Here is a 22334-nt window from a genome sequence, read left to right as displayed (position 1 = left end):
GGCAGGTGTTGCATCTTCTGCGGTTGCATGGGGAGGTGCCGTGGGAGGGGGTTGAGAAGTAGCGGGTGATGAAGGAGTGGACCAGGGCGTCCCGGAGGGAATGATCCCTACAGATAGCTGCCGGGGGGGTGAAGGGAAGATGTGTTTGGTGGTGGCATCATGCTGGATTTGGCGGAAATGGCGGAGGATGATCCTTCGAATGCGGAGGCTGGTGGGGTGATAAGTGAGGACAAGGGGGACCCTATCATGTTTCTGGGAGGGAGGAGAAGGCGTGAGGGCGGATGCGTGGGTGGAAAATCTCAGTTAAGGAAGAAGGAGGACATGTCAGAGGAACTGTTTTTAAAGGTAGCATCAGCAGAACAGATGCGACGAAGACGAAGGAACTGAGAGAATGGGATGGAGTCCTTACAGGAAGTGGGGTGTGAGGAGCTGTAGTCGAGGTAGCTGTGGGAGTCGGTAGGCTTGTAATGGATATTGGTGGACAGTCTATCACCAGAGATTGAGACAGAGAGGCCAAGGAAGGGAAGGGAAGTGTCAGAGATGGACCATGTGAAAATGATGGAGGGGTGGAGATTGGAAGCAAAGTTAATAAATTTTTCCAGGTCCAGACGAGAGCATGAAGCAGCACCGAAGCAATCATCGATGTACTCCTCTATCACCCCCTACACCTCAACCCCCCTTCTACGGCACCTTCCCATGCAACCGCAGAAGGTGCAACACCTGCCCCTTTACCTCCTCGCTCCTCATCGTCCAAGGGCCCAAACACTCCTTTCAAGTGGAGCAGCATTTCACTTGTACTTCCCTCAATTTAGTCTACTGCATTCACTGCTCCCAATGTGGTTTCCTCTACATTGGAGAGACTAAACGCAGACTGAATGACCGCTTTGCGGAACACCTTCAGTCTGTCCGCAAGCATGACCCAGACCTCCGTGTCGCTTGCCATTTTAACACTCCACCCTGCTCTCATGCCCACATGTCTGTTCTTGGCTTGCTGCATTGTTCCAATGAAGCTCAACGCAAACTGGAGGAACAGCATCTCATCTTTCAACCAGGCACTTTACAGCCTTCTGGACTTAACATTGAGTTCAACAATTTCAGATCATGAACTCTCTCCTCCATCCCCACCCCCTTTCCGATCCCCCTTTTTTCTAATATTTATTATATAATGTTTTATATATATTTTTTCTTTTCTCATCTTTTTCCATTATTATTTTTAAAATTTATTTCCATCCATTGTTTTATCTCCACCATTTAGTTTATTTCACTCCCTTCCCCCCCCACCCCACCCCCACTAGGGCCATCTGTCACTTGCTCATCCTGCTTTCTACCCTTAATATCCCCATTAGCACATCCTTTAGCTAATATCACCACCGTCAACACCCCTTTGTCCTTCTGTCTATGACATCTTTGGCAATCTCACCATTGCCTCCACCTATCACTGGCCCTCTATCCAGCTCTACCTGTCCCACCCCCCCTTAAACAGCTTATATTTCACCACATTTCTTATTCCTCTTTAGTTCTGATGAAGAGTCATACGGACTTGAAACGTTAACTCTGACTTCCTTTCCACAGATGCTGTCAGACCTGATGAGTTTTTCCAGCAATTTTTGTTTTTGTTTCAGATTTCCAGCATCCGCAGTATTTTGCTTTTAACTTGGTATAAAAATAGGGAAGTGTTGTTGCAACTGTACAAGGCATTGGTGAGAATGCACCTGGAGTACTGTGCACAGTTTTGGTCCCCTCACTTGAGGAAGGATGTAGTTGCATTGGAGGCGGTTCAGAGGATGTTCACTAGATTGCTTCCAGAAATGCGGGGCTTGTCTTATGAGAAGTGATTGAGCAGCTTAGACTTATATGTGCTAGAGTTTATAAGAATGAGAGGAGATCTAATTGAGCTATATAAGATGTTAAAGAGGTTAGACAAAGTAGACGTGGAGCGGATGTTTTCCCTTGTGGGACATTCTAGAATGAGAGGCCATAGTTTTAGGCTAAGGAGCGGTAGATTTAAATCAGAGGTGAGGAGGAATTACAAAGGGTCATGAATCTGTGAAATTCACCACTTCAGAGTGCAGTGGATGCCGGGACACTGAATAAATTTAAGGAGGAGATAGACAGATTTTTAATCAGTAATGGGTTAAAAGGTTATGGGGAGAGGACGGGAAATTGGAGTTGAGGCCGAAATGAGATCAGCCATGATCGTATTGAACGGCAGGGCAGGCTTGAGGGGCTGAATTGGCCACTCCTGCCCCTAGTTCTTATGTTCCTACCAGAGTCAAAAGGCTAATTTCCTGTCTGAAGTTCTAATTTGTGACAATCACTGCTTTACTCTGGGTAAACTCAAGGAAGATGCCAGAATACAGGTCTGAATTTCCATCATTCAGAAACTTGCCTATGAGTGATGAGTATTAATTCTTCTAACAGGAGAGGGAGTCTGGCTGCTGAACTTCTTTCATGAATGCCAATGTTTATCTTTTATTCTGTCGATTTTCTCCCTCTTCCCACCCTTTCCCATTTGTTACACACATTACCCTATCAGTGAGTATCCGATGGGTGAGTTACACGTTACCCTATCAGTGAGTATCCAATCGGTGAGTTACACGTTACCCTATCGGTGAGTATCCGATCGGTGAGTTACACGTTACCCTATCGGTGAGTATCCGATGGGTGAGTTACACGTTACCCTATCGGTGAGTATCCGATCGGTGAGTTACACGTTACCCTATCGCTGAGTATCCGATCGGTGAGTTACACGTTACCCTATCGGTGAGTATCCGATCGGTGAGTTACACGTTACCCTATCGGTGAGTATCCGATCGGTGAGTTACACATTACCCTATCGCTGAGTATCCAATTGGTGATTATTCGATCGGTGAGTTACACATTACCCTATCGGTGAGTATCCGATCGGTGAGTTACATGTTACCCTATCGATGAGTATCCGATTGGTGATTATTCGATTGGTGAGTTACATATTACCCTATCGGTGAGTATCCGATCGGTGAGTTACACGTTACCCTATCGGTGAGTATCCGATCGGTGAGTTACACATTACCCTATCGCTGAGTATCCAATTGGTGATTATTCGATCGGTGAGTTACACATTACCATATCGGTGAGTATCCGATCGGTGAGTTACATGTTACCCTATCGATGAGTATCCGATCGGTGAGTTACATGTTACCCTATCGATGAGTATCCGATTGGTGATTATTCGATTGGTGAGTTACATATTACCCTATTGGTGAGTTACACATTACCCTATGGGTGATTATCCGCTTGGTGATTATTCAATCAGTGAGTTACACATGCACGATCGGAATTAACCGATCGTGGTGATTATCCTATTGGTGAGTTACATATTACCCTATCAGTGATTACCCAGTCGCTGATTATGCTAAGATAGATATCTTTAGAATCACAAAATCACACAGTGTAGAAGAGGCCCTTCGGCCCATCGAGTCTGCACCGACATGTGAGAAACACCTGACCTACCTACTTAGTCCCATTTACCAGCACTTGGCCCATAGCCTTGAATGTTATGATGTGCCAAGTGCTCATCCAGGTACTTTTTAAAGGATGTGAGGCAACCCGCCTCCACCACCCTCCCAGGCAGCGCATTCCAGACCCTCACCACCCTCTGGGTAAAAAAGTTTTTCCTCACATCCCCCCTAAACCTCCTGCCCCTCACCTTGAACTTATGTCCCCTCGTGACTGACCCTTCAACTAAGGGGAACAGCTGCTCCCTATCCACCCTGTCCATGCCCCTCATAATCTTGTACACTTCGATCAGGTCGTCCCTCAGTCTTCTCTGCTCCAACGAAAACAACCCGCGTCTATCCAACCTCTCTTCATAACTTAAATGTTTCATCCCAGGCAACATCCTGGTGAATCTCCTCTGCACCCCCTCCAGTGCAATCACATCCTTCCTATAATGTGGCAACCAGAACTGCACACAATACTCCAGCTGTGGCCTCACCAACGTTCTATACAACTCCAACATGACCTCCCTACTTTTGTAATCTATGCCTCGATTGATAAAGGCAAGTGTCCCATATGCCTTTTTCACCACCCCACTAACATGCCCCTCCGCCTTCAGAGATCTATGGACACACACGCCAAGGTCCCTTTGTTCCTCAGAACTTCCTAGTGGCATGCCATTCATTGGATACTTCCTTGTCAAATTACCCCTTCCAAAGTATATCACCTCACACTTTTCAGGGTTAAATTCCATCTGCCACTTATCTGCCCATTTGACCATCCCGTCTATATCTTCCTGTAGCCCAAGACACTCAGCCTCACTGTTATCACAATTATCCTATTGGCGAGATACACATTACACTATCGGTGATTACCCGATCGGTGATTACCTGATAGGTGAGTTACACATTACCCTATCGGTGAGTATCTAGTCGGTGATTACCCGATCGGTGAGTTATGCGTTACTGTATTGGTGAAATTACCATCTTGGTGAGTTACACGTTACTGTAATGATGAGTTACACAATATGCCAATGCAGTAGGTTGTACTGTGTAAGCAAACAAAGTGACAATGTGTTTACATGCAGACAACCTGTTGTATAGCTCTTGCAGCCGGAGTTTGATTTCTGCTGACTTTAGTCCAGCTGATTCTGGGCACCAGAATATTCCAGCCTTTCTACCCACCAATGACCCAAATCACATGACAGGCCTCTGCTTTCATGACAGTTTCTGTTTGAAATTGAAACTGTAAATGGCCCAATTATAATGTGTGCTTCACAGGGTCATGCTCTTGCTGGCTGGTAAGCTTGGCTTCTGCCTTTCAGTATTTCTCCACACTCTAATCTATCCTGGAATCCTCCAGCCTGAAGGAGACCATTCGGCCCATCATGCTTGTTGAAAGACCTATCCAATTTAATCCCATACCCCTGCTCCTCCCCTAATTAATTATGCAAATTAGTTCTAACAAGTACATGTCCTTTTGAAAGTTTCGATGGAATTTTTTTTATCCACAGGATGTGGGTGTCACTGGCTGGGCCAGCATTTATTGCCCATCCCTAATTGCTGTTGAGAAGGTGGTGGTGAGCTGCCTTCTTGAACCGCTGCAGTCCATGTGGTGTAGGTACACCCACAGTGCTGTTAGGGAGGGAAATTAAGTAATGCGTTCCAAATCTTAAACCATCTGTGTAAAGAAATTTCTCCTAATTTCCTCTCTAGTTCTTTTTATAATAAATTTAAACCTGTGATCCACTGACCCACATGCCAGAGGAAATTGTTTCTCCTTTCTTGATCTATCAAAGCCCTTTGTAATTTTGAAAACCTTCACTAGGTCTCCCTTGAACCTTCTCTGTTCTAAGAAGGATAATCCCAGCCTCACCAATCTCTCCACACAGTGGAACCCCTCTCAGCCCTGCTATCATCCCAGTAAACATAACCTCGCCAGGGCTTTAACATCATTCCACAGGAGGACTCTGCTGCATCCTTCCCTCCAGTCTTGCCTTCTGTTAATTATAAGTACCTGCCAGTTATACAGTGTATTGCATAGGTTACTCACTGTATTGTAACTCTCAGTTACCGGGTATTTTATCTATTGTGCTGTGTCAGTGTATTGTATTAACAGGTTACAATTGATGCACTGGACACTGCTGGTGAATCACTGGAACAAATATACAGATCCACAATAAACAAACACATCAGCTCTTTAATTCAATCAGCACAATGCTTAATTATAATTTTACTGCAAAACCATAACTATTAACCATCATGCAGTAACAATTTTACATCAACAGTTTAAAGGAGAAACTGTTAAGTGCTCCCCATTTTACACTGGAAAAGATATTTAAATAATGAACTCCTCAGAGTGACAGACAACTGAGGACAGAAAGCAAATCCCTTTTACCTTTACTACAGTCACGTCAAAATAATGTCAAATCCAAGTACTTTATCATCACATCATCGTAAATCAGAATAGTTAACAATCTAATTGCTTCATTTCAGAAGAAAACTCAAAGCTGCCACTATCAATGAATACAAGGCTCCAGGAGACTTTAGTGCAGCCACTGCTTCATTCACACTGACTTATTTGAACCATCCAATTATTCCTGGATTGGCACAGTGGGATTTCCTCCTTTTGTGAAAAGCCACATTTTGCTACACACAATCCTGTATTCCAGGGACATACCCTTGAACCAGTGGCATTGCTCACTCCAAACAAGCTCTGATGTCTAATCCACATAACTGTTTATTCATCTGCTGTCAGTAGTTCAAATGATAATACTGTCTGCTGAGTAGTCTGGGTTTCACTCCTCAAAGGGTTTGCTTTCATATTCAGCAACTTGAGGAAGGGCATAGACGCCAGGCTCTGAACCGGTATCTCTGAAAAGCAGAAATAGATCATCTAAACCTTAGCTTGTAAGAAACACACAATGATTCACAGCCCAAGGCTGCTAGGTAACTGAAGGCATGGCCATCAATGGTAGATTGATTAAAACTGGGGTACACAGAAGGCCAGAATTAAAGGAGTGCAGATATCTCTGAGGGTTGTGGGGCTGGAAGAGCTGAGTCAGATATGGAGGGGCAAGGCTATGGAGGGACTGAAAACAAGGGTGAGAATTTTAAAATCAAGACATTGCTTGAACGGGAGCCAATGTCAGTCAGCGAGCACAGAGTTGATAAGGGATCAGGACTTGGTGTGGAGACACGAGCAGCAAAGTTTTCAATGATGTCATGTTTACAGAGGGTACAACATGGAAGACCAGCCAGCAGTGTGTGAGTTAGTCAAGTCTAGAGGTAATAAAAGCATGAATGAGCTCAGCAGGAGTTTCGCTGAGACCAGGGTGGAGTTGGTCAATGTTATGGAGGTGGAAATAGGAGATCTTATTGATGGTGCAAATATGAGGTCAGAAAGCCATCTAGGGTCAAATGTGACACCAAGATTATGAACACACTGAGATAAAAGCAAAAAACTGCGGATGCTGGAAATCCAAAACAAAAACAAAAATATCTGGAAAAACTCAGCAGGCCTGGCAGCATCTTGAGTTCAACAATTTTAAATCATGAACTCTCTCCTCCATCCCCACCCTCTTTCCGATTTTCCCCCTCCTTTTTGTTTTTTCCAATAATTTATATAGATTTTTCTTTTCCTACCTATTTCCATTATTTTTAAGTGTATTTCCATCCTTTGTTTTATCTCCACCTTATAGCCTTTTTCGATTCCTTCACCCCACCCCACCCCCACTAGGGCTATCTGTACCTTGCTTGTCCTGCTTTCAAACTCAGTCAGTCAAACCAAAGGATTTAGGGAAAGATGACCCAAAACAGGTGCTGCAATGCCAGGCAGAAGAAAAGGACTGCTTTTGAGGGAACCACCAAGCAAAGGGCTGATGAGGACGGAACCCAATTCCAACAAAACAAAGAACCTAAAGGGTTAGAGACCATGGAATCACCACAGGAAACCTTGCAATGGGAGTTCGTTCCATTAACCTCAAAGAGTTAAGTGAAGGTGACTTTGTTTAAAAGGACACTAGAAGATTCACCATTGTGAAGCAGGGAGAAGAGATCCTGTTAGAGCAGGCTGGAGCTTTGGACGTTCAACTCAAGACTTCATGCATACTGAGAATGAGATGTCATGTATAAACGTGTTATGGGATTTTCAGTTGTGTTAAGAAGTTACCAAGAAATACCTGTTCTGTAGCTTTGTGCATTAGTTGCCTACTTAGTAATGTTTAGTCAATGTTGATTTTAATTTGTTACAGTAAAAGTCTTAAAACGTGAAATCTTGCCATGCAATTCTCTGCATATGTCACCGCAGGGCAGCATGTAGATGAAAAATATGTGGGGGCTAAGGTCCTTGGGGGAACAATCAGAAGTAAAAGTGTAAGCGTAGGAAGAGAATCCATTGCAAGTGATACTCTGGCTATGATTAGGTAGATGGGAACAGAACCAGGCAAGAGTAGTTGCATCTGATTGATGACAGTGGAGAAGTGTTGGAGGAGGATGCAGTCAGCATATATCAAAGGCTACATGCAAACAGGCCGAAAAATACAAGGGGGAAGAGTTTACCTTTGTCACTGTCACGTTGGATGTCATTTGTGACTTTGATAAGCATTTGGGTAATGTAGTCGAGGTGGAAAACTGATTGGAGGGATTCAAACTCCGGGAAAGATAAGCATGAATTTTGGAGACAACAACACATTCAAGGACTTTGGAGAGGAATGGGAGGTTGGGGATGGAACAGTAGTTGCAAGGACAGTGGGGTCAAGGGTTGTTTTTTTGAGGAGAGAGGTGATGACAGCAGATTTAAAAGAGAGGGAGAGAGAGAGACAACACCTGAAGAAAGAGAACCATTAACAACACTGGCTAACATGGGGGTCAAGTGGAGAAGTTGGGTGGTCAGCAGAATAGGGTCAAGGGTGCAGGAAGTGGGCCTCATGGACATAATGAGCTTGAAGAGGGCACGAGGGAAGATGGAAGAGAAACTAGAGAAAGTTGTGAGCTCAGGGCCAGGGCAGAGGGAACTCCAGAGGAAGTTTGGTCCAGTGGGTTAGGGGAAGGGAGGGACATGGCTGAGGTAGCCGATTGGTTGTCTCAATCTTAGTGACAAAGTTGTCTGTGAGCTCCTCGGACTTATCGTTGGAAGTGAAGGTGGAGAGGAGGAGGACAGGAGTTTAAGATGGTGGTTTTCAGCAAAAAAAAACAAGGCACAAGCTATCTTATTTCAGGATGATCCTGGAGTTGTGAGCAGAACCTGACAGCTCTTAATGTGGTCCAGCCAGATCTGGTGTCTGCTCTATTCTTTCAAATCTTCATCCCCTAGTCTTGAGGAAGTGGAGATAGGGCCGTACCGAGGGGAAAAGCCCTTGGCTAATGGTTTTATGTGGAACTTGGGCATCAAAGGTAGCTGCAGAAATGTTGTGGAGAACAGGCTAGACAGTTGGGATTTTAAAAGTGTGGTTGTAAGTTGGGGGATAGTTTTTTTACAGGGATGGATACAGAAGAACGTAGGATTGGGATGAAGAAAGGGGATACAGGAGCGATATAAGGAAGTGATCAGAGAAGTCTTAATTGGATGGGACTGACAAGACCATGTCAGATGGCAAGCTCAAGGGGGTGGTGTGAATATGGGTCGGGGTGTTTACATAGAGAGATTCAGGGAGAATAGGAGGGCGCGAACTCAGAGAAGAGAGAACATGATCAGATGAGATGGAGTTTGAAATCATCGTGGATAAGAGATCACTCTGTGCAGATGCTGAGTGAGGAAAGCAGTGAAGAAATCTTGGTGAGAAAATTTTTACATAAATCCTTTCCCCCTGCACAAAGCCCACACACCAACTTTCATAATCTTCCTCTCCTTAATTTGCCCAGAGCATGGCACAGAACGTAACCAAGGGATTAGCCCCTTGAGGGTCTGTTTTGCAATCTGGTTTGTGATCCAGAATGAAATCCAGCAATTATTGAGAGTGAGAAAGAGGAAAAGAGTCCAGTTACTACCTCAAAATATTGCAAATGGTTGTGAGCTGGCAATGTTGAGGAGAAGTATAAGTGTTGATACAACCAGACAATCCTGGGTTCATTTACCTTGTACCATTGGCCTAAAATACTCACCAGTGATCTCATTCGCCTCCAGATTAATCACTTGCAGTGTTTTCAGTTCAGTTAGTTGGTGTGGGAAGACAGAGAATTTATTCCTTGCTAGATTAATGGTTGTCAAGTGTGCCAAAGCTTTGACTTCATCAGGGAGCTTTTTCAGTTCATTACCTGCAAGGTTTAATTCTGAGGAGACAGAGTTGTTGAAATAGAGTAAGTCACAAAAGCAATCTAAAGACAAAAATTGAATGTAGCTAAACCTTCCATTTACGACAAGAGCTCCCTGAGACAAAAACAAAGCATTTTTATCTATCATGGTATTGGCTTCATACTTTATCACGGTCCATGTGGGATTAAAATCCAGGTTCACTGCTGAACATGGTCAAGCTTTTAATACAGTGATCCCAGAATATAGAAGTCAGAGGTTAGAAATTCCACAATTGTATCAATTCTCAGCAGGGCTTCCATGTGTACTTTGCTCATAACCCAAAGCTAAAGGGTTTCAACTATTTCAGAACAGTTCAAGGGCAGATTATAGCACTACTGGGACTCTACCTTATCAGGTAGATGGAAAAGATCCCATGGCATTCTTTGAAGAGGAACAGGGGAATTCTGACCAGTATTTATCCCTCAACCAACATCACTAATAACAGATAATTTAATAGAAATCTGATCAAGTATAACAGAAATCATTCACATAGCTGTTTGTGGGAGCTTGCTGTGCACAATGTTGCCGCTGCATTTCCTACATTACAGCAGTGACTATTTTTCAAAGATACTTCACTGGTTGACGAGTGCTTCTGGAGCTTGTGAGAGGTACTACATAAGTGGAAGTTCTTTCTTGTAACCAGGAGTCAAAGTACAGTAAGGAGGGTTTGTTTTGTTCATTAATTTTAACTGGGAAGGTGAAAGCACACTGAGTCACAGGGAGCAAGGAATCACCAATGTGAGCCAAACCCCAAAACGGTAGTCCTTTCCAAATTTTTCCAAGTATCACAAGTCAGATCAAAGAGGGAGCTTTCTCACTGGACACCTTCTAAAAGTCGACGAGTTAAAAAATCAACACAGCTCTCCCAATGGTAGATGAAACCCCTCACTGTGCTACTGGGACACAGGTCATCAGGATCTGATTCAATCTGTACTGTGTTCATTGATCTCAGAGCAGCCACTGGAGCATTATAATTGGCCTCAGTGCCCGAGACGACAATCCATCAGTGTGTACACTCTTATTGCTCTCCAGTGATGCTGTCCTCTGAGTGTGAATATTTGTCATAGGAACAGGAGAAAGCCATTCAGCCCATCGAGCCTGCTCCGCCATTCAATGTGATCATGGCTGATCGAACACTTCAATGTCTTTTGCCCACTCTATCCCCATAACCCTTTATGTTATTGTTAATCAGAAATCCATCAATCTCTGCTTTAGACATACTCAGTGACTGAGCCTCCACAGCCCTCTCGGGTAGAGAATTCCAAAGATTCACAACCCTCTGAACAAAGAACAAAGGAAAGTACAACACAGGAACAGGCCCTTCGGCCCTCCAAGCCTGCGCCGATCATATTGCCCGTCAACTAAAACATTTTGCACTTCCGGGGTCCGTATCCCGCAATTCCCATCCTATTCATGTATTTGTCAAGCTGCCTCTTAAACACCACTATCGTACCTGCTTGCACCACCTCCTCTGGCAGCGAATTCCAGACACTCACTACCCTCTGCGTAAAAAACTAGCCGTGCACATCTCCTCTAAAGTTTTCTCCTCTCACCTTAAATCTATTTCCCCTAGTAATTGACTCTTCCACCCTGGGAAAAAGCTTCTATCTTCTTTGTCCAGGCCACTCATAATTTTGTAAACTTCTATCAAGTCACCCCTTTTCTTTTAATCTTACACAATCCTTAACTTCCTTTGCCAGCCATGGTTGACTGACTATTTTGGGGGTTTTGCACCTTGAAGGAATGTATAGGTGCTGTGAGCTATGTAATTGTTCTTTGAAGACTATCCAGGAACGTATAGGTGCTGTGAGCTATGTAACTGTTCTTTGAAGACTATCCAGGAATGTATAGGTGCTGTGAGCTATGTAATTGTTCTTTGAAGACTATCCAGGAATGTATAGGTGCTGTGAGCTATGTAATTGTTCTTTGAAGACTATCCAGGAATGTATAGGTGCTGTGAGCTATGTAATTGTTCTTTGAAGACTATCCAGGAATGTATAGGCGCTGTGAGCTATGTAATTATTCTTTGAAGACTATCCATTGCCTGTGTACAGTCATACCTTTTCATGTATTTTCCCAATCCACCTCAGCCAATTTGTCCCTCATGCCTTCATAATTTCCTTTATTCAACTATAACACTCTTGCTTCAAATTGAACTACCTCACTTTCAAACATAATGTAAAATTCTATCACACTATGGTCACTTATCCCTAAAGATTCTTTTACAACAAGATTATTAATCAGCCCTTTTTCACTACATAATATTAGATCTAAAGTAGCCTGTACTCTAGTTGGCTCCTCAACATACTTCTCTAGAAAACCATCCCTAACGAACTCCAGAAACTCCTCTTCTACAGCATTAGTGTTGGATTGGTCTACCCAGTCTATATACAGTTTGAAGTCACCCATGATAACTGTATTGCCCATGCTACATGCTTCTGTCATCTCTTGATTAATACCATGCCCCACATTATCATTACTGTTTGGTGGCCTATAAACAACTCCAATCAAAGTCTGCTGCACTTTTTTGTTTCTTAGCTTGACCCAAACAGATTGCACACATTGTTCTTCCGATCTCAGATCCTCCCTTAGTGATGCACTGATCCCATCCCTTTTTATCAGCGCAACTCCACCTCTTTTCCCTTCTTGTCTGTCCATCCTAAATGTCGAATATCCTCGAATATTCAGTTCTCAACCTTGGTCACCGTGCAGCCATGTTTCCGTAATCCTTAACCCTTAGGGACATTTATTTTCTTAAATTGCACGCAGCATTCGCAATAAGGTAGATGATCTAAAGGCACAAATAGCAGAGGGTTGGACCAAGCTTGGGGTGTGATGATGCATGCACGAGGAGTATTCTGTTGTATATAACTGGCTCAGCTCTCACATAAAGATTGGTTCTTTGGATGAGGCTCTCAGGCTGTCAGTGGAACTGGGCAGTCACCACCTTCAAGGGAGGAAGGAGGGAGCGAATTTAATGAACCTTCTTAAAAATGTAGGCATGGCTGGCAATTATTACCCATCCCTTAACACCCTAAGAAGGTGGAAGTACAACTGAGCATTTTTAGAGGACAGTTAAGAGTCAACCACATTGGTGTGGATTTGAGGTCACATATAGGCCAGACCAGGTAAGGGTGGCAGATTTCCCCAAAGGACATTCATGAACCAGATGGCTTTTTACAACAATCCCATTGCTCCATAGCCACTTTTACTCACACCTGCTTATTTGCTTTAAACTGAATTCAAATTTTCATTGGTGTTCTGAACTCATATTCACCATTAACTATTAATTATTAATCCAGTCACACAATCACCACATGACAATTAAGAACATTTTTCTTGCAGATAATATTTTATATAGCTCCAGTAACTGGGCTTCTGGGAAATAGCTGTTATTAAAATACTATCTTATAACGTTAGTTGCCAAATTAATGCTGCACCCATTGTCTGGGACTGTAACATTACTCATTGCCCAGTGATTGGCTCTCTGGGAATTACTGTTAGCACAGAGACAACATGGGGAACCCTTACCCCGGAGCTGGTTAAAGTTGGTCATAAAATCACTGGAGATGAATTTCAGTTCATTGTTTTCCAGTGAAATGAACTGAATGTTCGCCAGTACATCCCTCATAACCTTGAAGAGTGCAACTGGAAAACTGGTTAGTTTGCAGTTCGACAGGTCTAGGAAAAATAACAAATAAATATCGTCAGACAGAAAACAAAGAATCAGAGAATTTTACAGCACAGGAGACCATTCAGCCTAACATATAAGAGCTGTCACTCTCATAGGGCTCTCCCCTTAGTCCCAATTCCTTCACCCTTTCCCTGTGGCTTTTTAACCTTCCTCTTATCCACTTCCCTTTCACAAGATACTCTGCATTCTGCTTCAGATTGGACTTTCTGCATCCTTAAAATATTCTCTGTAAATAAGTTCCCCTCATCTCTCTCGCTTCATTTTTTTGTTGAAGATCTAAAATGTACTCTCTAGTTAATGACTCACTAAATAGTAGAAATAGATTTTTCATGCTTGCCTCATTGAAAACCTCTCATAATATTTGGATACCTTTAACAAATCTCTTAAACTCTCTAAATAAAAAGTCCCCTAGTTTCTATCTGATAACTAAACTCTCCTCATTTAGTGAAATTTCTCCCCATGGCCTTAACATCCTTATTAACTTGGAGCATCCAAAACGGGACATAATTACTTGAAGTGTGGCCTGTCAATGATGGTCATTCTACACCCCTATTTATAAACTTTGGATCCCATGTGCTTGATCAATTTATCCTCCTATTTTTAGATATGTTTATCTATGTCTTTAAGTCTCTCTGCTCTTGTACGCCTCTTGTTCTATCATTTAGTCGATATGGTCTCTCTTTATTGTTCCTCCTGAAATGTATAACCTTGTTTTTCTCTGAACTAAATGTACTTGAACATCTCTCTGCCATTTGTTATATGACAGGTGGTATTTGCTGCTCTGACCAAAGGGAAACTTGGTCAGGCTGTCATACCGATTTTGCAATTTGTATTTATTACAAAAAGGTATGTGTATTGAAGTCAGAAGTAAAGATTTCACTACCACTTTTGATGATTTTAAATATTAAGTTAAAACATTTATTAACAAAAGGAAAGAAAACTTAAACACACAAGATTACAGTTACACAGTTAAAGTTAGTCTTATAACATTTCACAAAAGATTTCTACTTAGCTAGACTCACAAATAAACACCCCTTTTCAGACAACAGTCCCTATAGATTCTTAATCTATAAAAGATCCAGTAATATTAATGCAAGGCACCCACTGTTGCTAGGAGGAGATATTTCACAAGCCTCTCTCTCCATCTCACTCAACAATGGAAATCCAAGGCTTGTAACAAAATTTTGCTTTCTGGACCAACTAGACACTTCTCTGGGGTGGCTAGAAGCTGCTTCCTTCACAAGACTGTGCTCGCACAGCACGCTTTTCAAGATCACATGGCCACACCCCTTATACAGCTTTCAATCTTTCGTTAAAGACAGTTACCCTTTCATCTTTTAAACCCCATTGTTCTGAACTTTCTTTTGAAAGTTACCTTTCCAAGAATCTAAAAATCTTTCATATTGTCATTGTGGCCACCACTTTCAGGAGAAATGAACTTAATAACTTTGCTTTATTTATGATCTTTGCCAGTTGTAAAACTTCCTTTATGTCTCTTTTAAATTCAACAGCTAAAAATTTACTCCTCATTTACCACCGAATGTAAATTCAGGTTGTATCTACCAGGATCCCATTTTACCTTGTCCATCTCCACTTCAAAAACCTAACCCCTTTGATGATTTAAACCTTGCAGTCTGTCTTCAGTTTAATTAAATTAGACACACACAGACACACACAGACACAACATGCACACAGTCCCCACAAGCCTGCTTCACAGTATCCCACAGTAACATTGGAAAAAATTATATTCTCTTTACACAACCTACTGAGCTCACTATGCTCCTGAGGTCTCACACAATCCCTTTCACACTTATGCACACTATTATTATATCATCTTCACGTTTTGACACTGTGCTCCTATGTCCAAATCTAGATCATTGATCTGTTGAGATGAGCAATGGTCCCAACCAAAGTTTTCTTTAAAATGTCATTGTTGTGAGAAGCCAGTTTTTTTCAATGTGTGGTATCTTTAAATGTTCACACGGCCACACCCGTGTAGTATCTGACACGGAACAAGGCCTGTGCTCTACCTTCCAGGTTACTATGTGGCCACACAGATATGCAGCTTAATAGGAAAGCTGGTCTTCACAATAACCCTGGTGCACCATTGATATCCCTCCAGTCCAAAAAAAAAATCCATTGACTACTACTCTCTGTTTTCGATCCTTTAACTAATTTTCTAACCTTACTGTTTATTCCCTTTGACACCATGTTTCTTCATTTTAACAACTAGCCTCTCAGTGCTCACTGTTTAAACTCAGGTAGTTAGGAGATGATGTTAACTACTACCTGTGAGTGTGTGTTCAACCCCTAACTTGGTCAACACTGCTATTTCGTTTGCCTGATAATCAGCGTACAGTATTTCAGTTTTGTGCATCAGCTGACTATTTTTTTCTGGCTCAGGAATGATGGGCTGACTGGCCTCCTTCTGTGTCATAAATCTTTCCATCTTTTTATTTGGAACTTCATCAAGCACCTTTTTGAAAATCTATACAGGCAATGTCCACTGCATTTCCTTTAGTAACAGTGTAATCTCCTCAAAGAATTTCAAAAAATTTCTCAGCCCCAACTCACCTTTATACAAATCCTCATTGGTCTTTGTCTTTCTTGCTGAATATTAATTGTACACTGTATTAACGCGTTTAGAAGCTCACTCACTAATGATTTTAGGTTGACCAGTCTATGGTCACCTGGTCTATCAATGGCCCTTTTTGAACATATGCTACAGTATATACTGTACTTTTATACAGATATCGCAGAGGGTTGTAGCACCGGAGGAGGTTACTGAGAGAGGAAGGGATGAGACCATGGAGGGTTTTGAAAACAAGGATAAACATTTTAAATACAAATGGAAAATGTTGAAAACATTCAGCAGGTCTGGCAGCATCTGCAGAGACAGAAACAGAGTTAATGTTTCAGGTCAATGACCTTTCAGCAGAACTGGAGAATGGTGGTCCATGAGTCAGTGTTGGCCAACAAGCGAAAGCTGAGTTATGGTCACTCCATCCCCCAAGGCAGCATTTCCTATCCTGACTCATTCTTTCCCAATATCTCCATCTCATTAACTTCCTTTGACTCTATAACTTACAGGACACATGCCTGGAGTTGCCTCATCACAAAACTCAGCATTACTTTCTCTCTCCTACACTTTGACCCATGATCCTGCCCTGCACTTTGAACCTTGACCCTTCACTTTGCTTTCGTGGTAGGAAACGGTTTTTCCGGAACATGAACTTGAAACTTAACTTGCTGAAAATAGAACGGAGTCCCTAGATTTGACATACAGTCACGACAACTGGAGGCCCAGGTCACCTTACACTTCTATTTGCAGTCAGCAGGCTCTCCGAGGAAGATGACTGGTTTGGGTCAGGGGAGGGAACAATGGGAACAGAAAAGAGAAAGAGTGATAACAACAGGAATGAGCGAAAAAAAGCTCAATGGGAAATACAAAAACAACTGAAATAAAACAGATTGTGGGACTAAAACCAATGCAAAATACTGGGGGAGGGCAACGGGGGAGAAGTACATAATAAAAACTGGAAAGAATAGAAACCACCATGTGTTTTAAACCACTGAAAATGTAGGTACTGAGCTCCCATTCACCAAGCACCATGGATTCTGTCACTACTGCACCAATATTCATGTCTTTGATACCGTGCAGAGGTATCCCACTCTGACTCTCCAGCAAAGAAAGATAAGGAGAAAGAGAGAGTAAGAGAGAAAGTGAGAGAGAGAGAGAGAGGATCAGTTTCAATTGGATATTGAGCCACTCCAAGTTATTGCCAAGGTCTCCTAGCAACTTGGGTGTTGACACTAGGCATGATCAATGTACTAAAACACCATGGAAATTAGCAAAACAAAAACAGAATTACCTGGAAAAACTCAGCAGGTCTGGCAGCATCGGTGGAGAAGAAAAGAGTTGACGTTTCGAGTCCTCATGACCCTTCGACAGAACAACTTTAGGTCGTAAGCTCCCTCCCCCATCCCCACCCCCTTTCTGTTTCCCCCTTCCCTTTTTGTTTTCCAATAAATTATAAAGATTTTCCTTTTCCCACCTATTTCCATTATATATATATAAAAAAAATATAAAAAAACCCACTAGAGCTATACCTTGAGTGCCCTACCATCCATTCTTAATTAGCACATTCGTTTAGATAATATCACCAACTTTAATTTTAACACCTATGTGTTCTATTGTACTATTGTCGTTGACATCTTTTGATGATCTGCTTCTATCACTGCTTGTTTGTCCCTACAACCACACACCCCCACCCCCCCTCCACCTCTTTGTCTCTCTATCTCTCCGCCCCCCACACACACACCTTAAACCAGCTTATATTTCAACTCTTTCTTGTAAAAATTAGCAAGTTCTGTCGAAGGGTCATGAGGACTCGAAACGTCAACTCTTTTCTTCTCCACCGATGCTGCCAGACCTGCTGAGTTTTTCCAGGTAATTCTGTTTTTGTTTTGGATTTCCAGCATCCGCAGTTTTTTTGTTTTTATCTATGGAAATTAGCACCCTGGGGTCAGCACACTTCTCTGTGAGGTGATAGATTTACACCATCAAAGCCAGCACCAAAAACACTGAACCCACCAGTAATGAACCCCTCCTTGTTTGTCCTTTGAGTTGAAGATGACCATGTTCATTATCTGGAGTGTTTGGTAGGTTCCCATGGCCACATGGATGACTGCTAAGGCCAATCAGCACCCAAAAGGTTTGCTGCAAGTAGGGCAGGATTCCAGGCAATTGGGTTTTGGACAAGTTGCTGGCTCAGCATTTCCTTTCCTTGTGTTTTCTCTCAGCCTCTCACATGCGCTTGTTTTTGAAGGAGGTGAGGCTTCACCATTTTTTATTTGGTTGTGCCAGGTGCAGCGATCCTGGGAGAGCTTCTCCCAGGAGTCAAAGTTCCTAAATGAAGTCTTCAGAACGTCCTTGTAGCACTTCCTTTGACCATCATGAGAGTGTACCCCAGACTCAAACTCGCCAGAGAAAATTAGCTTTGGCAAGCGGGTGCCAGGTATCCTGGCCATGTGACCAGCCCAACTCGGTTGTGACTGTCTCAATCTGGTGATGATATTGGGTATGCCAGCCCAGGTGGGCACCTCAGTGCCTGGTATTTTGTCCTGCCATCTAATCTTCAGAAGCTTCCAAAGGCAGCTCAGGTGAAAGTGGTTGAGCCCCTGGGTGTGATACTGGTACACAGACCAAGCCTTGCACACACAGGGCAGAGCAGTCAAAACTGCTCCTCTGTAGACCAGGCTTGTCCAACCTTTCCATACAGGGGCCACATTTCAATCTCTCGCTCGCTCAGGGGGGCCAAAGAACAAATTGCAGAAAGATAAGGTTTGGCACAACATGAAACATGAATTTAAATAAACCTGAGGTATGAAAATAAACACTTTGCTGAGAAAAAAATCCCAACAATAAATTGATAATTTATTCCTCATTTTTTAAAAGTTAGGACACCTTTGAGTGTGAAAGAGTGAGAGTGTGTGTGTCCAGCTGACACCCAGTCTCAGCACTGAGAGCGCCTGTTGGTGTGTGAGTGTGAGGCTGAATGAGAACCCTGAAACTGGGAGTGAGCCAGACACATTCTCCCCTCCCTCTCACACACACCTCCCGAGACACACACACACACCCTCTCTCTCTCTCAAACACACATTCACCCTCTCTCTCTCAAACACACACACACCCTCTCTCCATCTCTCACACCCACACACACTCACCCTCTCCCACACACACACACGCTCACCCTCTCTCTCTCTCTCCCTCTCTCACACCCACACAAACTCACCCTCTCTCTCATACACACACACACACTCACCCTCTCTCTCTCTCAAACACACACTCACCCTCTCTCTCACACATATACACAAACTCACCCTCTCTCTCACACACACACACACACACTCACCCTTCCACTTTCACACATACATTCACCCTCTCTCTCTCTCTCAAACACACACTCACCCTCTCACACATACACACACATTCACCCTCTCACACACACACACATACACACACACTCACCCTCTCTCTCACACACACACACACAGACACTCACCCTCTCTCTCACACACACACACAAACTCACCCTCTCACACACACACACACACACACTCACCCTCTCTCTCACACACACAAACTCACCCTCTCACACACACACATACACACACACTCACCCTCTCACACACACACACACACTCACCCTCTCACACACACACACGCACACTCACCCTTCCACTTTCACACATACATTCACCCCCTCTCTCTCACACACACATACACACACACTCACCCTCTCACACACACACATACACTCACCCTCTCTCTCTCACACTCACCTTACATCACACACACACTCATCCTCTCTCAAACACACACACTCTCACCCCCTCTCTCTCACACACTGTCTCTCTCTCACACACACACACTCACCCTCTCTCTCTCACAGAGAAACACACTCACCCTCTCTCTCTCACACACACACTCACGCTCTCTCTTGCATGCACTCACCCTCCCTCTCACACTCACCTTCTCTCTCACACTCAACTCTCTTTCTCACATACACACCCTCTCTCTCTCTCTTCCACACCCTCATTTGCTCTCTCTTACACACATACTCACCCTCTCCCTCACACATATTTTCTCTCCGTCTCACACACACTCTCTCTCTGTCTCACACACCCTCATTTGCTCACTCTCTCACACGCTCACCCTCTCTCTCTCTCACAGACATCCACATACCCACTCTCACTCACTCACCCACCCACCCTAACCCACTGACTCACCCTCACTCATTCACCTACTGATCCACTCACCCACCCTCACACTCACACACTTACCCTCACTCACCAAATCGGCTGTGGGGCCAGGGCAGGTGTGATGAGAGCTGAAGAGAGGCCTGGGGTGAGGCCTGAGGCCTAGCGGCACCTGCCAAGGGGAGGAACCAGGGGAAAGCGAGAGGGACCAGGGGAACGGGGTTGGAGCCAGAGGAACCCCGGGGGGCATTAGTGAACCAGATAGGTTTTTAAGATGATCTATAATTTCTAGGTCATCATTACTGAGACTAGCTTTATATTCCAGATTTAATGAACAGAGTTAAACAGCCTAGCTGCCATAGTGGGATTTTCCTTAGCCCAGACCTCGGAGTTACTGTAACCACTATGTGACCATAGCCCATATTGCAGAGTAGGATATGGGAACTTTCTTCCAGGGTTCCTCATTGCACATTGTGGTTGGCACCAGACAACACGATATAGGGAGTTTTCATGTAGATTTACCCCACCCTCAGTGCTATCTGCCTCTCTGGCTGAGGCTGGTGCTGGGCCTGTGATCTCTCCCACTGTGGCAAGGGAGTGTCGACACTGCTCCAACCACCCAGAGCTTGGCACCCTTCAGATCCCCTTCATTCACCGCTACCCCACAATGCCCAAAACTTAACCCTTCCATTTTGAGAATTAATAAGTTGTAAAAAGGAAACTGATCTTATCTGGATCTTGAACAGAATGTGAGCTTCCAGCCCCAGCTCCCACTCTCTGGGAGTTCCCCAAGTCCCCAGCGACCCTGAACTCAGCACTGTTAGGCCCACCTCCAGGGTGCTTACCCAATGAGCTCCTGCCCTCCTCCACCGCCTCATTGACTATCCGAGCGACTCTTGCTGCATCTTTCGCCATTGTCTCCACGACACACAGACTTCAAAGGAGCAGCAACAAAACTGAAACATAAAATCATCACCTTAAACAAACCAGAACACTATCAGTGACTTTCTGTGCACAGCAGCATTAGGGTGTTTGTACTGGGAATCAGGCATTCTCTGTGTGTGTGGCACACAGTGTCAGACCAAGCCCAGAGGTACAGTTAGATACTTTCCTCTGTTCCAGTGTTGTAAAAGGATGTAAACTGCCCTCTTTCTTTCTGGGGCCCCCTTCCACTTTCCACAGGTAGTCAGAGAATCATTACAACACAGAACAAGGCCTTTCTGCCCATCGAATCCATGCCAGCCCTCTTCAGAGCAATCCGTCTGTCCGATCCTCCTGCTCTATCCCCGTGGTCCCACAAGTTTAATTCCCTCAAGTTCCCATCCAATTTCCTTTTAAAATCATTGATCATCTCCACTTGCAGCTCTTTGGTCAGAGTTCCACACCATTACCACTTGCTGTCACATGAGACTCCACACACTGACTGGTGGTATATGGAAATACATTTCAGTTAAGTTCACCCAACTATACCTAGTTAGCATCACTGGATCCTGACTGACTTTTCCCTCCTCATTCCAGGGACACAAAAGCTGGCCATGCTGTCTGAGATTAGCTAACTCAATGTAACCTAGGGTTAAGATTATTAACTGAGAGAAGGGGCATTCAGGCTGTCTTTGTCAATCATCCCTGAAGCCCCTCCATGGCAGTTTCCAATTGTTACTGATTACAGGGTTTCCACTTTCCCTAATCTTTCTGTGTATTGGAGCGTTTAGTGTACATGTCAGTCATTTTTACAGTACCATGGAATCGAATTACAGGAAAAAAGTCTTGCATTTATATAGCATCCTTCTCAGGATGTCTCACAGCCAGTGAAATACCTTCTGAAGTGCAGACGCTGGGGATTGTGTGTGGTCCATTTTCGCTTGTACAGTCAGTATTTTACAACTGCCTGGATAAAGTTCCATCTACTATTGATCTGCTCACTTATACAGCTTCTCCAATGACCTTCTCTTAATTCTCAGCCCCTCCTAGCTCAATGTGCGCTGTAAATTTGAAGCAGTCCATTCAGTACGTCCCCCACCCAGAAACAGCTCCTCTAACAGGTCCTTGCTGCTTTCTGCCCTTCAGCCAAGCTCTTACACACTCCTGCATGGTGCCCCAGCTTTGAGCT

At 43.7% G+C, this 22334-nt stretch overlaps 1 protein-coding gene across 3 annotated transcripts in view; it reads right to left on the bottom strand.

Annotated features, from left to right (window-relative positions):
• Nucleotides 1-5662: 5662 nt before the first annotated feature.
• The window catches only part of LOC121270743 (leucine-rich repeat-containing protein 20-like), a 40083-nt gene continuing 23411 nt past the window's right edge, over nucleotides 5663-22334 (bottom strand). For 2 of the 3 annotated variants that reach the window (XM_041176124.1, XM_041176123.1), the window contains exons 2-5: nucleotides 21070-21180; nucleotides 13300-13449; nucleotides 9579-9746; nucleotides 5663-6350 (exon numbers count right to left, since the gene is read on the bottom strand). In XM_041176124.1, the coding sequence (XP_041032058.1) occupies nucleotides 6217-6350; nucleotides 9579-9746; nucleotides 13300-13449; nucleotides 21070-21139 (522 nt within the window). In that variant the 5' untranslated portion in view covers nucleotides 21140-21180 and the 3' untranslated portion in view covers nucleotides 5663-6216. Of the gene's footprint in view, nucleotides 6351-9578; nucleotides 9747-13299; nucleotides 13450-16707; nucleotides 16819-21069; nucleotides 21181-22334 lie in introns of those variants that run through there. The other variant, XM_041176125.1, reaches the window with a different exon arrangement.

Source organism: Carcharodon carcharias, chromosome 28 (assembly GCF_017639515.1).
Source record: "Carcharodon carcharias isolate sCarCar2 chromosome 28, sCarCar2.pri, whole genome shotgun sequence".
In the NCBI taxonomy this organism is placed as follows: Eukaryota; Metazoa; Chordata; class Chondrichthyes; order Lamniformes; family Lamnidae; genus Carcharodon; species Carcharodon carcharias.
This window is presented reverse-complemented; position numbering and strand designations above follow the sequence as displayed.